This window comes from Podarcis melisellensis (genome assembly GCF_964234715.1).
Source record: "Podarcis melisellensis genome assembly, chromosome: 1".
NCBI classification, from domain to species: domain Eukaryota; kingdom Metazoa; phylum Chordata; class Lepidosauria; order Squamata; family Lacertidae; genus Podarcis; species Podarcis melisellensis.
Window position 1 is genome coordinate 46232852 of NC_138528.1, and position 16136 is coordinate 46248987.

Sequence of the window (16136 nt, forward strand, 5' to 3'; positions counted from 1 at the left end):
GATTCTTGGGGTTTGGGAACTTTTATCGGAAGTTCATCAAGAACTTTGCCCACTTGACGGCGCCCATCACCGACTGCCTCAGCAGCAAGAAGAAATTTGTTTGGACGGTAGAGGCGGATCGAGCCTTTGAAGAACTGAAAAGGGCTTTCGCCTCGGAAGAACAACTTCTGCATGTGGATTTACAAAAACCCATGAGAGTGGAAACCGATGCATCCGACCGGGCGGTAGGGGCGGTCCTTCTTCAACCGGGGAGGAGTGCGTCGGAGTGGAGACCGTGTGCCTTCTTCTCGCGGAAGCTGAATAAATCCGAGAGGAATTACACGGTGTATGACAGGGAACTACTTGCCATTCACGAAGCATTCCGGAGGTGGAGACATTTATTAATTGGGGCACAACACAAGGTGCAAGTGTGCACCGACCACAAGAATTTAGAGTATTGGAGAACAGCTCGAGTGCTCAACCAACGACAAGTGAGATGGGCACAGGAATTCTCCAAATTCAACTTTGAAATTTGTTATGTGCCAGGCCCAGAAAACGTCAGGGCGGACGCGCTCTCACGCAAACCAGAGTATTGGGAAGGGGAGGGGGTGATCGAAGAGAGACATGTCATCCCTGAGGACCGCTGGGTGTGTGGGGCGGCGCTGGTGGGGCAACGAGAACTGGTAGAGGAAACGGAAAATGATGAATATGCCCAGGATAAGCTCAGAGGTCTCAGGGGGGAGGGCGAGAGCCCCGGAGGTTTTGAGGAAAGAAATGGGGCATTGTATTACAAAGGGGCACTGTATATACCCGAAGGTGAATTGAGGGGGAGAGTACTCAAGCAGTTGCATGATAGCCCCACGGCGGGACATTTTGGACAACACAAGACCATGTGGTTGGTTACCAGGGAATTTTGGTGGCCTAAGGTGAGGGAAGATGTAAGGGAGTATGTAAGAGGGTGTGACCAATGTCAGCGAGCCAAAGGGGAAAGAAGGGCGCCGGCAGGGTTATTAGAACCATTACCCACACCAGAACGGCCTTGGGAAGCGATATCAATAGATTTTATGACGGATCTGCCAAAGTCCAAGGGGAAAACAGCCATCATGGTAGTAGTAGACCTGTTAACTAAGATGTGCCACTTTGTAGCATGCTCACATGCAGTCACAGCGGAAGAAACAGCGAAGTTGTTTGTAGAACACATCTTTAGGTTGCACGGGGCTCCCTTGAGGGTGATCTCAGATCGCGGCAAACAATTTACTTCCAGGTTCTGGAGGAAGCTCATGAGCTTGCTGCACGTGGAAGTCAATTTTTCAACTGCCCGGCACCCTGAAACCAACGGGCAGGCGGAAAGAGCAAATGGCATTCTTCAACAATATCTGAGGTGTTATGTCAATGACAGAGAGAACGATTGGGTCGAAAAGTTGGCGTTGGCAGAATTTGCCTACAATAATGCGGAGAATGTGTCCACAGGGATGAGTCCCTTTTTGGCTAATTACGGGTGTCACCCCAGGGCATTTCCAGGGGAAGGAGGGGAGAGATGGAGCGTCCCAGCGGCTGAACATTTTGTAGAAGAGATGGAAGCGATCCATCATCAGCTCCAGCTCAACTTAGAAAGGGCTAAGGCACAATATAAGAAGCAGGCAGACAAGAACAGAAGGGAAGGTGAAACCATAAGGGTGGGGGATCAAGTGTGGTTGTCAACCCAAGGGTTGCCGTTCAAAGGGGGTTGTAAGAAATTGAGGCCCAGAAGATTGGGACCCTTTGAGGTCATTCAGCAGGTCAACCCGGTAGCTTTCAAACTCCGATTACCCAACCACATGAAATTGCACCCAGTGTTCCACAGGTCGTTACTGTCACCATACAGGGGGGGACGTGAAGGGGAGTACGTCAGGGGACCAGCCTTGGAAGAGAGGGAACGCCGCAACCATGTAGCGGAAATCCTCGATTCCAGGTGGAAGGGAAATCAGGTGGAGTATTTGGTGGCGTGGGAAGGGGAACCGGAGTCAGAAAACACCTGGGTAAGTGCAGAGGAAGTCAATGACGAGGTTTTAACAGAAACGTTCCACCAAAGGTTCCCGAGGAAACCTCAGCCGATAGCAAGGTTTAGGAGGGAGTATTTCGGCACCACCGATGAGGAAGAGGAAATGGAAGGGTTCGCGGAGTCGGAGTTGGAAGAGGGAGTGGACTCCGATGACGAAGATTACCGAGAGAGTAGGAACAGCAACAAGTGGAGGGAAGTGTTCGCAACGTCGGAAGATGAGGGAGGTTCTTTCAGGGGTTTTACCTCCTCACCGCCAGTAGGGGAGGAGACGGGAGGGGGTGAAGGGGGCCCTGGAGGGGAGGTGGATGTCAGGGAACTGCCATCTAAAGCGCCGGGGGCGCAAAGGCTCACTGAGGTTGAGAGAGGAGTAGCAGCGGAAGAGGGAACCAGTAGAGGGCGAGCAAGAACTCCAAGGGAAAGTGAGTCGGAGGGATGGCTCAGAGACACTTCCAGCGAAAACAGTGGGGAGGTCTCAGGACCTCCTATAGGGACACCCACACCTCGCCGGAAACTGTCACGCCGAGAGGCCAGACGACGTGTTTCCGTTAAAGAGCTTTTATGTTGGAAAAGATTCCGAAAGCAGCCACTTTCGGATTCTACTAGTGATTGACGCAGCCATGCTGGAGGGGCTCCGTCACAGGCAGAGGTTTGAAAACCTGATCAAACTCTGAGGGACTTGCATTTTACGCACAAGCAGCTCATCGTCCCATCACATTATGTGTTGTGGGTTTCCCTTAAGCATCTGGGTGGCCACTGTGAGGAAAAGGATGCTGGACTCGATGGGCCTTTGGGCGGATCCATCAGGGCTCTTCCTACGTTCTTAGGCATTTCCTGTAAATAACCCTTTTACGTCAATCTTTACTATTCACCTTGGTGTAAAAACAAACAAGAGCCCAACAATAATCCTTGGAGGCATGCTGAAAAATGCATTTCATTCTGCATCATTTGGGTGACAGAAAGCATCATTCTTTGCAAGTGGAATGAAATTGTTTGCCTCAAACTCATAACTTAAAAATCCATTAACACACAATTCTGTTGCCTTTCGAGAGCCTTTTGTCTTCTATATTCCCTTGCTGGTTATTGTAACTCTGCTCTGATTTATTTATGTAAAGAAACCATCATATAATGCAAAGAAGAGGCTCTCTCCTTTACACTTGACACACAACTCATCTCAGAATTGTGTGCCTCTTTGGATATGCGGTACTTTCTCCCCACCAGGTTTTAGTAGCTGCTTGAAGACCAGTATTTAGATTGCCAGAATGGTATTGAGTCTCATGGGAAATTCAGAAGTAATGACACAAAAGTGGCACAGAGAAACATGAAATTTTAAAACATTAAATCTGTTTAGATGATGCTTGCAAGAATTGTACTAGGTGAGGAAGTGGCTGAAAAATCCTTCTGCTTTGCCTGAAAACCCACTGAGGCCAAATCCAAACAACTCTCGTAGTGGAAGGGAATTTAAATTGTCTTGGTTTTGAAAGTACCTTTTAATCAATGGGGTTTAGCTAAATACATGTACACAGAGCTGTAAACTCACAAGGTGTTGGGCTTCTTTAATTATGCGGCTGTGTAGAGGGAATTCAATCTAGCCAGCAGCTGGTAGTGGAGGGTTTTCTATTAAAAAATTTTTTTTTGATCCAACACTACAAATAGTGCTTTTCCAAAAGAGAATCACAGAACACAGGGCTGAAGAAGCTTCAGCTGGTTGTTGGACATTTGGGAAGCAATGCACAAGGCCCCTGTTGACCAAGCACCCTCCTTACCTACCCTACACCTGACATAATGTATGAGGGCAGGTGGCCATGTCTTGCCCAAAGCAGCCTCGTGGGTCACATGGGGAGACCTGTTGGGTCAAAACTGACTCACAGGCAAGAGGCTCCCCACCCCCGAATTGAGTTCTTTTTTGAAATACAAAGAGGAACATAGTCTTTAAAATATGTACAGTGGTACCTTGGGTTAAGTACTTAATTCGTTCCGGAGGTCCGTTCTTAACCTGAAACTCTTCTTAACCTGAAGCACCACTTTAGCTAATGGGGCCTCCTGCTGCCGCCGCGCCGCTGGAGCACGATTTCTGTTCTTATCCTGAAGCAAAGTTCTTAACCTGAAGCACTATTTCTAGGTTAGCATATGTAACCTGAAGCGTATGTAACCCGAGGTACCACTGTATAAGGAGTGGGCAGATTTCAGATCTGCATAATCTGATCCCCCACTCCAATCCTCCTCTCAACTCTTATACCTGTCAGCTGGAACCTGGTGCCAAAGACATCCACTTAGAATTAAAGAATTCTGAGCCCAGGAATTTTTTAGGAGAACAAAAACAGAACAAAGCTTACAGTCCTTCTACACAAAACTCCACTCCTGGTTACTGCCGCCCCAATAACTTTTTTCATTTTAGCAGTTGGAAGTGGGGACAGCCATTTTGCTTTTGCTGTTGGGAGTCTGAAATCCTTGCCAGTTTTCCAGAAGTCGCTCTGAGATCTGCCAGTAGATCCTGATCCACCTTGGGCCCACCCCTGTTTTTGAATTACAAAAGGTTTCAACTTAGTACTTGTACCATATATTTCAAGAAGGCGCTTATGCCTCTGAATAATTACAAAGCTGTATTGTATAAGCTCTTGGGCTCCATGATCACTGCAGATGGTGACAGCAGTCATGAAATTAAAAGACACCTGCTTCTTGGAAGAAAAGCGATGACAGACGTAGACAGCATCTTAAAAAGCAGAGATGTCATCTTGCCGACAAAGGTCCGTATAGTTAAAGCTATAGTTTTCCCAGTTGTGATGTATGGAAGTGAGAGCTGGACCACAAAGAAGGCTGATCGCCGAAGAATTGATGCTTTTGAATTATGGTGCTGGAGGAGACTCTTGAGAGTCCCATGGACTGCAAGAAGAACAAACCTATCCATTCTTAAGGAAATCAGCCCTGAATGCTCACTGGAAGGACAGATCGTGAAGCTGAGGCTCCAATACTCTGGCCACCTCATGAGAAGAGAAGACTCCCTGGAAAAGACCCTGATGTTGCGAAAGATGGAGGGCACAAGGAGAAGGGGACGACAGAGGACGAGATGGTTGGATAGTGTTCTCAAAGCTACAAACATGAGTTTGACCAAACTGCGGGAGGCAGTGGAAGACAGGAGTGCCTGGCATGCGCTGGTCCAGGGGGTCACGAAGAGTCGGACACGACTAAATGACTAAACAATTGTATAAGATGAGCGAAGTTCTGCTGTGGATATGGTGTTCAAGATCTCAAAGGAGAGCTACAATTGGTGCATATATTTGTATAGCAAATGACTGCACTTTCAGGTCTGTCATGAATTCTATCCTGTCTTGTGTTCTGGGAGTAAGCTCCTTCCCCCAGTTACCCCCACACCCACCCACAGAGTTTAAAGCATTCTGCTCACACACTTATATGTTCTTATGCAGTCAGCTAGGCCTGGCTGTCTCATTTGCCTAATAAATCATTGCTCTTTCTATAAGTGCCACCAGAACTAATGGGAATGTAGCTCTGCTTCTGGGATGCACCTTGTAAAGCAGATTGTAAAAATGCAAAGCATAGCATTTCATGCTTGGACACCACGGTCTACGTTATTTGAAGCGGCGGGGCACGGGTGAAAATCCAAAAATAAACCAACACAGGTACAAGTGGCAAATGAAGCCCTAACAGATAATTTGCTTTAAATAGTCAACAGAACTGTAGGCTTAAAAACACACACCCTGAAATAACTTCCTCAGAGCTACAAAGTAGCATATTTATGTTAATTTTTTATCTTGCTTTTTTCCTCTGAGGAACTCAAGAGCAGCCATTTAGGCAAAGGTTACCATATTTTTTTCAATGAATCCGGGGACACATTTCAACTTCAATGGGTTTTGTATGGGACTGATCTGTAAATCTGGGGACTGGCCCCAGGAAACGGGTAACCTTAATTTAGGCCTTACCAAGGTGTCAAATTTGTGCCTGGGCTATGCCATTTCAGACTTCAGGCGGGGTCTCGTGCAGTTTAAATACTGCCCATGCTGAATTCCTTCTGCAGAAAAAGTAGAATGTCAGCAAGAAGGGCTGTAGCCTAAACTTTCAATTCTTGCTTTCTACATGGAGTTACAGTGGAGCATTCAGTCATTTGAACCTCCACCTGATGACTGAAGTGATAGGCCTTTGCCTCACAGCAATCATAAAATCATAGAATCGTAGTTGGAAAGAACCCAAGGGTCATCTAGTCCAACCCTCTGCAATGCAGGAATCTCAGCTAAAGCATCCATGACAGATGGCCATCCAACCTCTACCTAAAAAGGAAGGAGAACACAACCTCCCGAGGGAGACTGTTCCACTGTCGGAACAGCTCTTACCGTCATAAGGTTTTTCCATATGTTTAGTCGGAATCTCCTTTCTTGTAACTTAAAGCCATTGGTTCGAGTCCTGTTCTGCAGAGCAGCAGGAAATAAGATTGCTCCCTCTCCCCTGTGACAGCTCTTTAGATATCTCCTCTCAGTCTCCTCTTTCCCAGGCTAAACATACCCAACTCCTTCAACCGTTCCTCATAAGGTTTGGTTTCCAGACCCTTGATGAGTCAGGTGGGGACAGAAGCAGACATCACAAGAGCTCCAAAGCAGCAGCCTTCTGTTGCCACCTCTTTCTCTCTTACGGTAAGAATCTTACCCCATAATAACTAGCCTACAAAATACTTTGCAGGATTTCACTTTGAGTTTCCCTGCCCCTTCACATGGAATTGGAGCAAGAGACAGGTCACCACATGTTTTGCTGTAACGGACATGGACAGAGAGGGAAAAGTAGATGTGGGGTGCATGGCTCCGAGTATAAGCCGCATTTTAACTTTTCACAGTCATAATTTTTTTGGGGGGGCAGCTTATATTCAGGCCAATGCAGTATTTTGTTTCCCACCAGCAAGCCCAACACTCTGACTCCTGTACCACACTGTGTATGTGTATTAAATATGCCCTGCTTATAACTGGAATAATGTATAAAGGAATTGAAAGAATGAATCTGTTTCCCCTCTCTTTCAAATTCTGTTTGTCCACACTTCCTCATGTCATTTTCATCTTTCTCATTAGTCTGTTGGAACAACTTGCTCAAGCACTCCCAAACATCACACCCTGGAAGTAAAAATCTTAATATCTTTACATGTATTGTACCCCGTTTTTCTGCTTTTATATTGATTCCCCCATAAGAAAACTAATAATTGGATAGCTTCAGCAATCCTAGGGAAGATATAGTATAGTAAAATAAAGTCAGACACCATGCACGTGTTGTGTTGTGTGGGTGGGTGGGTGCACAAACACACACACTTTTTCAGCGGGGTAGTTGACAATTTTACCTCTAAGCTTATTAGTCTCCAGGTCTGGGGTCTGCCTTGCTTCTGCCTCTTCTCATTCATTCTTTCTGAACCTGTAAATGTGCAAATTAACAGTTTTCCAAAAAGAAACAATAACAGACTGTCCCTTCTGAATGGATGTGACATGAGCAAGAGGCAAGAAAACCCAAGTTTCACTAATGCTGTACTTCTAAAGACTCTAAACTAATGGCTCCACAATGCTCCTTCCTGCTTGGGCATGGTTGGCAGCAGGGGAAATTCTCCCTGTTTAAATGGAGCCAATGTGATGTAAAATAAATAACTTAATCCCCGTGACAACACAGTACCTGACTTTGTCTGATGTCTGTTCATTTGCAAAGTGCAAAATAGCCCAGGGTCTAGCTGAGCAGAGGTTGTTTTCTCCTCCTTCCACCTAACAATCCTTTGCTTGTCTTGAACATTTAAGCTAACCCTCTTTGGGATGGAGCTTGAGGGAACCAGCTGGATCTCAAGTGTGCTCGGCGCTTGAGCCTTGCCTCTGCTAGATACTCACCTGACCTGGAAGCTTGTACAGGCCTTTCCCAAAAGTGACAGTTCTGTCGCATATACTGTCAAATCGTTGCATATCTCTGTCTATTCCAATTCATGGTGCTTGCAGGAGGTTATATTGTCTTTCTGTCGTGCAAGAGACTGCTTCCTTACACTCATCTGCATGGAGAAAAGCCAGCTGGGAAGTAGCAAATACGGACCCTGCAATATAATGGAAAATTGGGAGAGGGAGCAAAGGAACACCCACATTTTTCTTCCAAGCACAAGCATTGGTGGATCACGGGGGAAGTAGCCGACCTTGCCTGAGTCTCTCATCTTATCTCTGACTGTTAGGGCATGCATGTTTTCTCAAAAGTATTGATGCATCCAGTCTTCTCCACCTTACATCAATCAATCAATCAATCAATCAATCAATCAAGGATTAAGTCATCCCCCTTGAACTACCTCCTTCCTATATGCACTTTAATCAAACTTGTTGAAGACACCCTAATTCTTGTACTGAGAGTGTGTACTTGTTCCCCTCTACTCCAGTTCCCCGTTGACATGTAGTGTAGCTCAAGGCCACACAGCATGTGATCAGTGGAAAACTCAGTTTAGGTGACTTCATTCACTTTCCCCGTTCCCCCCGAAGACATGTGCACTTCTGAGGGGTGAAAAAGGTGTTCAGGGCCCACACACAATTAGGTGTTTTTGTCAAGCAACTGGTACACACTGGATGGGTTAGCTTCATGCTAGAAGGGAGGAGCTGATCTTGCTCAGCCATTAAATGATGGCATCACACTTGGGGAATGGGAATTGAGGCAAGGAGAGGCCGTTCATACCTCATACTAGAGTAACTGAGCTGAAGGAACTAAAGATTTCAAGCTATATATGGGATAGCCATAGGCTGCACATGCTGCACCTTCAAAGCACATTTGAAGCTCATTTTCCCTTCCCAAGAACTCTAGTTTACCCCTTCACAGAGTTACAGTTCCCAGCAACCCTTTAACAGACTATAGTGCCCATAATTCTTTGAGGGAGGGAATGTGCTTTGAATATGCTCTAAAGGTATAGTGTGTAAGCAGGCTAAGTTGTCTACATAGACATTCTGTAAACTCTAGACTTCAAGCTGGATCTACACATGCAAATAAAAGAGGTGGTAAAGCCTTGGTGAAATAGGCTGCATCATTTCAGGTTGCTTGCAATGGATATTACTGAGAGAAAAGAGAAATACAATCCGCACAGCAGATTCTAGCCCCTACCTTGTATCTCCACAAATTCTCCCTCCAATGTCATTTCTTCTGGCTTTCTTTTCTTTTATATGGGGAAGCATTCTAAAAATGATATTCCACCGCATGAAGCCTTCTGTCCAGACTTCATCACCTCATTCTGGTGAATGAGTAAAGGTAAAGATAAAGGGACCCCTGACCGTTAGGTCCAGTCGCAGACAACTCTGGGGTTGCGTGATCATCTCGCTTTACTGGCCGAGGGAGCCAGCTTCTGGATCATGTGGACAGCATGACTAAGCAACTTCTGGCGAACCAGAGTAGCTCACAGAAATGCAGTTTACCTTCCCGCTGGAGCGGTACCTATTTATCTACTTTGCACTTTGACGTGCTTTCGAACTGCTAGGTTGGCAGGAGCAGGGACCGAACAATGGGAGCTCACCACGTCGCGGGGATTCGAACTGCCGACCTTCTGATCAGCAAGTCCTAGGCTCCGTGGTTTAACCCACAGTACCACCTGCGTCCCGCTGAATAAGAAGACTGAGGGTATTGCTACACTAGTGTTTTAATGTTCAAGAGCCATGATTTGTACATTCGCTTTGCATGAGGTATCCATGTGACACACAGCCATACTTTCTCCCCACCCCCACCCCCGGTTCTGTCAACTTTTCCCATATCATAATTTTTTTGACCTTTTGACCTCAAGTGGAGACAGCCTTAGTGCCACCCTTCCGACTTCTGAAAGAGGTGTGTGTTTCGGGTGTGCAATGACATTTAGGGAAGACAAATCTGTCGCCACTTTGCACACGTCTTTCCCTATCCTTTGCCCTGTTGCACTGAGCAACTTGCTTGGCTTGATTGATTGCTGTTCAAGAGACGGGGGAGAAAAGAAGAACCTGCCTCCTGTCTTTGGCTGCAATTTTATTTTTGTCACTTTTTCTGATTAAGTGGCAGCTTCTCCTTGCAGCTCTCTGGGCCCCCCACCTCCTGAACACCCAAGGGAGGCATGCAGCTCTGTCCCCAGGCAAGTACCCTCTTTTTCCTGCCGGATCCCCTCACTGCTGCTCCCAAACCAGCAAAGTCACAACACATCCATAACCAGTGCCTTCTCCCCCAAGGTCTTCTTTATTTTTAAACTTGTGCTGTTCCTTCTTAATGAAATGGTTTAACTGCAGGTACTGCAGGAGATAATGAATTCCAACCACAGCATTGTGAATGGGTGAGAGCCTGAACCATGGGGAGAAGGCAGGGTCACGAGCCGCTTTCTCAGCCCATCAGCCACTTCTCCCTCTCCAGGAGCTAAGGAGCAAAGGAAGATTAGAAGGATGGTGATCCTGGCTAACTAGGAGCAGTTGCATGAGGCATGGAAAGTGCTAACTCAACACTGTTGATAAAGAAAATAAGAAGCTACCCACTCTTCTGGCAGAGTTGAAAATCTCTCTTACATAACTACTCAACTGTTTTGCCTCCTGGGTGTGCAAGAGGGTTTATCCACACTTACTTTTCCTTCACTCTTTCCAGGCACTTGATAATTCTGTGGCCGAATGCCCATTTTTTTTGTCTCTGTGAAAACCCTCACTGCAAAGCTAAATCGGAGCAAACAGCAGTCAGTAGAAAACGCGAATCGATGTTTGCTCTGAGTGAGTGCTAAAGAGCAGGTTTCTGCAGGGAAAGCACTGGAGCATAAAAACCCCAACACTCGGACATGGAGCTTTAAAGTGGGAACCTATGCCTGGGAAGAGCAGGGCAAAAGGGAAGGGTCAATAAGCCCTGTATGAGCATGAGAGAATGAACTTTAGCAGTCTTTTGGTGAAGAAAAGGGCAAGGGTAACTATTTTTCACCATTAGTGTGAAATATATATACAGTGGTACCTCTGGTTACGTACTTAATTCATTTCGGAGGTCCGTACTTAACCTGAAACTGTTCTTAACCTGAAGCACCACTTTAGCTAATGGGGCCTCCTGCTGCCGCTGCGCTGCTGGAGCACGATTTCTGTTCTCATCCTGAAGCAAAGTTCTTAACCTGAAGCACTATTTCTGGGTTAGCGGAGTCTGTAACCTGAAGCGTATGTAACCCAAGGTACCACTGTATAAAAAACACTGTATCCTCGTCCCCTCCCCAGCTGTGTGGTCTGTCAATTACAGTGACATGTAGCTTAGAACAGGAGAGCAATAACATTAGCACTCGGCTCCCTTTTTTCGTGGAGGTCCTTTAAACTTCGTGATTAGTATTTTTATTCTCTGTTACAACAACGAACTCTTAACAACCTCCAACGAACTTTGGAGTACTGATGCTCTTGTCCCGTTACCTATTTTCCTCTTTGAGTTCACACTTCCATTGCAACACATTCAAGCATTACGAATGTGCAGCCACACCTCTCTTCATGTGCTGAAGGTGGAATCAATGCTGGGGTACCTTTGCCAATATACATTAGGCAAGGCATCCAAGTATCTGCAGATTTGTCCTTCACTTTAGGTCCTCTGCTAGCTCTGCAATGTTGTGTAAGCTTCTCAGGCAAGGCAAGCTGCCAGACTTTGGCAGTCCATCCCTTTACCAAAAAGCTTGCTATCTTCCAGTGACATGCTCTTTCTGTCTGAGTAACTACCAACATGAACACAGTCATTTCTTTATGCACTAGTTCCCCTTTTTGTGTTTCCAAAAGTAACAACAGAGTCATTGCCAGATCCAGAAGGAATGAACCACACTTCAAGGTGTCGTTGATCCAAGTATATTGGTGCCTCATAAGTGGCCTGACATAATATCTCTCTCTCTCTCTCTCTCTCTCTCTCTCTCTCTCTCTCTCTCTCTCTCTCTGTGTGTGTGTGTGTGTGTGTGTGTGTTTTGGTTGAAATAATTATCTCCTCTCCCATTTCAAATTAGAATTGGCAAAGAGTGCATAACATTGCTCAGGAATTCTAAGATACCAGTTTTGGAATCAGTGGTTAAAATCTGCACAGTTTTGAAAGATACGGGTCACCATCTTGATACAAAATGGCATCCAATTAGACAAAACTGACAAAAACCACTGCTCCTTCATTTCAAGCACCATCATGCAAATTTTGATTATGATTTGATTAAAATTTGCAGTTTTGAAAAGCTCAGTCTGCCATCTTATTTCTTTATTAGTTATTTTTTATCCCGCCTTTCTTTCCAAAAGAGCCCAAACATCAAAATATTAAACCAGTAATTCAAAATAGTGTCCAATTATATGCAACTAGAGAGAAATCTGGGACGCGGGTGGCGCTGTGGGTAAAACCTCAGTGCCTAGGACTTGCTGATCGTATGGTTGGCGGTTCGAATCCCCGTGGCGGGGTGAGCTCCCGTCGTTCGGTCCCAGCTCCTGCCCACCTAGCAGTTCGAAAGCACATCAAAGTACAAGTAGATAAATAGGTACCACTTTATATAATAGATGAACTTTTTATTCTTATTATGGAATGTTTTACCAGAGGCTCTTGAATTGCCAGCTGTTCACTTTTGCTGCCCCGTCTTACTTCTTGATGAAGTTTCTTAATAAGATTCTGTTTAGGATCTTCTGTGGAATGCCAGAAGCCATTTGATGTTCAGTGCTACCTTTCCCAGTAGAAAGTATTTAACACAGTGACCAAATAATGGACTAGAGCAGACTATGCTCCTGTAAAGTTTCTGCACAATTCATGCACAGTTGACATACAGAAGAAATTGCACCAGTTGAATGTCTGCATCACTAGTAGGAGCCCTGACCTGTAAGGAATCTGCCTCCCCATAGGAGGTTGTTAGTTGGAGAGAAACAGTTCACATTCACAAGATATTAAACTTTCAGTCACTGGCCCAGCAACAAAAAGCAAGAAATAGCAACTCTTTAGTCTCTTTCTCTCTCTCTCTCAAAAAAAACAACAACCCCAAACCAGCAAGATGAAAAATTGAGTTGGTAATAGAGCAACAAAACCTTTTGGCTCAGGGAGTATAAAATGCCTTAACCAAACAGAAGGTGGTTTGAGGTTCTCACTTAAAAGGAATCATGGGGGCCCTTCTTAAGCAGAATAAATTGGCTATAAAAGACATCTTATTGATTGAAGGGGAGGTGGAGTATGTTGGCCCCTGTTCATATTTCCTTTGGATTTTATTTGCTGCATTTAAAACCCACAGTTGCGTTCATCTAGGCTCTTTTTTTATGTGGCTCTGTTGAAATATCCGATGGCTTATGTTATGTACTGAGTTGAATAGGATCCAAAAGGCAGCAATCTGATTGGTCCTAGAACAATAGGATTCAGAATGCAGCAGTCTGATTGGTCCACAGGAGCCACCCAATCCAGCTCCAGGTGGAAGTGAATCCACAACCTGATTGGCCTACAGGTGAATCCCGGAATTAGCCAATCACGTGGGGCCCATTGTGTAAATAATGTATATAAAGCAGACATTCTGGGGGAACTTCCATTCCTCCTCACCACTATGAGCTGAATAAAGAGCATGAAATCCACTCTCGACTCCCAGTATATTTCAGCTTACAACCGTGAATGCAAAACAAAGAGCCATGTCTTGCTCTGTTAGTCCCATGGTTTTAAACACTCCAAACCATGCATTTATTTTTTGAATGTTTCACCTTACTGCAGTACCTGAGAATGCTTGTCAGTAGTTTGGGTCCCACTACTTTGGAGATCACAGATGAGGAACCTGAGGTCTGGGAGATCAATGCTGCCCTCCCAGTCTATCTATCCCTTGGGGACTCTCCACAGGTCACAGCCCTCTTCTAAGCCACACCCCCTCACCAGGCTTGCTTCACACCCTCCTTGTGTGCTTTGGCCAGGCTGGAATGCGTCTTTGGAATCTGATCCTTCATCTTGCTGGCCTGGATGAAGGGTAGAGGGTGCCTCTGTGTGTGTAGAAACTAGCTCACTGTACAAAGATAATGTTTACATTCATTTGTTCCCACCCACCACTGTCCTGTGGGTGCCAGTAGGCTGCCTTAAAGGGAATGAGACCCTGAAGGTGAAAAAGGTCTTCCCCCCCCCCACGTCTACATCTTCCTGCACCCCACACCATTATTACTCTTGCTGTAATTACTGGGCAAGTTGTACAATAGCTTGCTTATTTCTTGGCTAGAAAAATATTTCCATATAAGATATGGTAAATTAAAGAATTTATTTGATTGATCCACCCCAGAAGAACGAATACTCTTTTCACTGCTCCTGCCAGCCGGTCAGGGAATTACGGCCTACTTGGAGTAGCTGGAGCCATTTTGTACTAGGGTTGCCATATTTCAAAAAGTCTGGGAATTTACAGACGTATGGCCAGTGGCGTAGCGTGGGGGGTGCAGGGGGGGCCAGCCGCACCGGGCGCAACATCTGGGGGTTAGGGTTAGGGGGCGCAAATCCACGGGTTAGGAGGTGCAAATTACTTGCCTTGCCCCGGGTGCTGACAACCCATGCTACACCACTGCGTATGGCAACCCTATTTTGTACTAGCATCTCTTTTTCTCCTTTGGCCTGCCTTCTTTCTTTATCCACTCCTGGGTTACAAACATAAACAAGCCTGCTGGACCAGGTCAAAGGCCAATCTAATCTCATAGTAGCCAAACAGATGCCTATCAGAAGCCCCCTAACTTGAGCTCAACAGGGCTTGGAACATCTTCCTAAATATATTTTTGGTAGGTATCACTAGTTTGTCTTTTCTCCATAACAAAACGAAGCTGGATAAAATACGTTTTCTAATCCATTTTGACTGCATCTGAACTCCGTGATTGTTAGTGGGCAAGAATAAAGTAGTTAGGGCAACCTCACATAGTTAGGTTGTGGGTAGAAAATTTAGAAAACAAAGTTGGTTGCTGTGCTAAGGCAGTGACTAAAATTACAGTGAGCCTTGCATTCTCAGCACAAGAGCTGACAAAAAATACCCAGCAGCCCCCTTATTTTATTCTCCAGCAGGGATGGGAGTCTTTAGGTTTGAGTTGGGAAGTGGTGGTGGTGGTTTCAAAGCCACAGTAAAAAAAATAAAAATCATTTGACGGCTGGGCCTCACTGACTTCCCCTTGTGTGCATTCACATGCTATGCTCTTGCTCCTCCAAACACACCAGTTTTGTAGGTAACTGAACAGGTAGCTTAGCTGTAGAGAGCCACTTCAGAGGGGAAACGGCTTCCAGGAACAAGAGGAGCAGTACTGCTTCTTATTTTCCACACAAATTCCACCTGCTTCAGAAGTTGAGAACGGGTGAAGTCAAAAGCAAGATACAGCAAAATGTAAGAGATGCTCCAGGGGTGCTGCAAAGAGTCAGGTACTTATCTTGCTTCTCCAGTCCCTGTTTTTCTTTAGCTACAGAGAAATAGCGGTGCTCACCCTGAATTGTGGCTTCATTTGTGTTGATCTTGGGATGCTTCCTTAATGGTTTCCTTTACAAATCTTAGTCGTTATGTGTTCCAAAGGAGACACTTTAATTTATAAAGAGAACCTGAGGGTGTTTAGAATGTTTTCCTTCTAGTTTATTAGTTTATTTTGTTGTTGTTGTTGTTTATGCCTACAGAAATTGAAAGATGCCAACTTTGACGACTGGAAGAACATCAGAGGGCCCCGTCCATGGGAAGATTCCAAGTCTTTACAAGAGCAGAAGCGCTAGCGCCAGCAAAGCCTTGGCTGGAGGCCAGCCTCACTGCCTTCGCTTGGTGTGACCTTGAACTGTTTCTTTCTGGCAGACGGGTGAAGCAGTAGCTAACCCTAGCATGAAAAGAACCGTTTTGATCTGACAGAATGTCTTAGCGGAAGCCTTGTAAATAAACACTGTGAAGTACTGTGTTTCCCAATGATTAGCAATATTCTACCCAGGGGCTGCCAACCTTTTTGGACCCATGGGCATCTTTGCAAACCAAAGAAACTGTCGGCACCATATGCACACTGCAACCTGTTCTATTAGGTACAAAGGAATGCTTCTTTTAAGCATAGGAGGGATTCTATAGGTACCAGGGAATGCCTCTGCAAGCTCATGTTTGTCTGCAAGCACCACATTGATGATTCCTCTACTACACACATTACTTGAATGGACAGACCATTTCCCACTAAGAACATCAAGAGTTTATTTTTGCTTCTTC

At 45.5% G+C, this 16136-nt stretch overlaps 1 protein-coding gene across 3 annotated transcripts in view; it reads left to right on the forward strand.

Moving 5' to 3' along the window:
- The window catches only part of COX16 (cytochrome c oxidase assembly factor COX16), a 55688-nt gene extending 39849 nt beyond the window's left edge, over positions 1-15839 (forward strand). The window contains exon 3 of one of the 3 annotated variants that reach the window (XM_081890840.1): positions 13670-14342. In XM_081890840.1, the coding sequence (XP_081746966.1) occupies positions 13670-13810 (141 nt within the window). In that variant the 3' untranslated portion in view covers positions 13811-14342. Of the gene's footprint in view, positions 1-13669; positions 14343-15574 lie in introns of those variants that run through there. The other 2 variants (XM_081890838.1, XM_081890839.1) reach the window with 2 other exon arrangements.
- Positions 15840-16136: the final 297 nt, after the last annotated feature.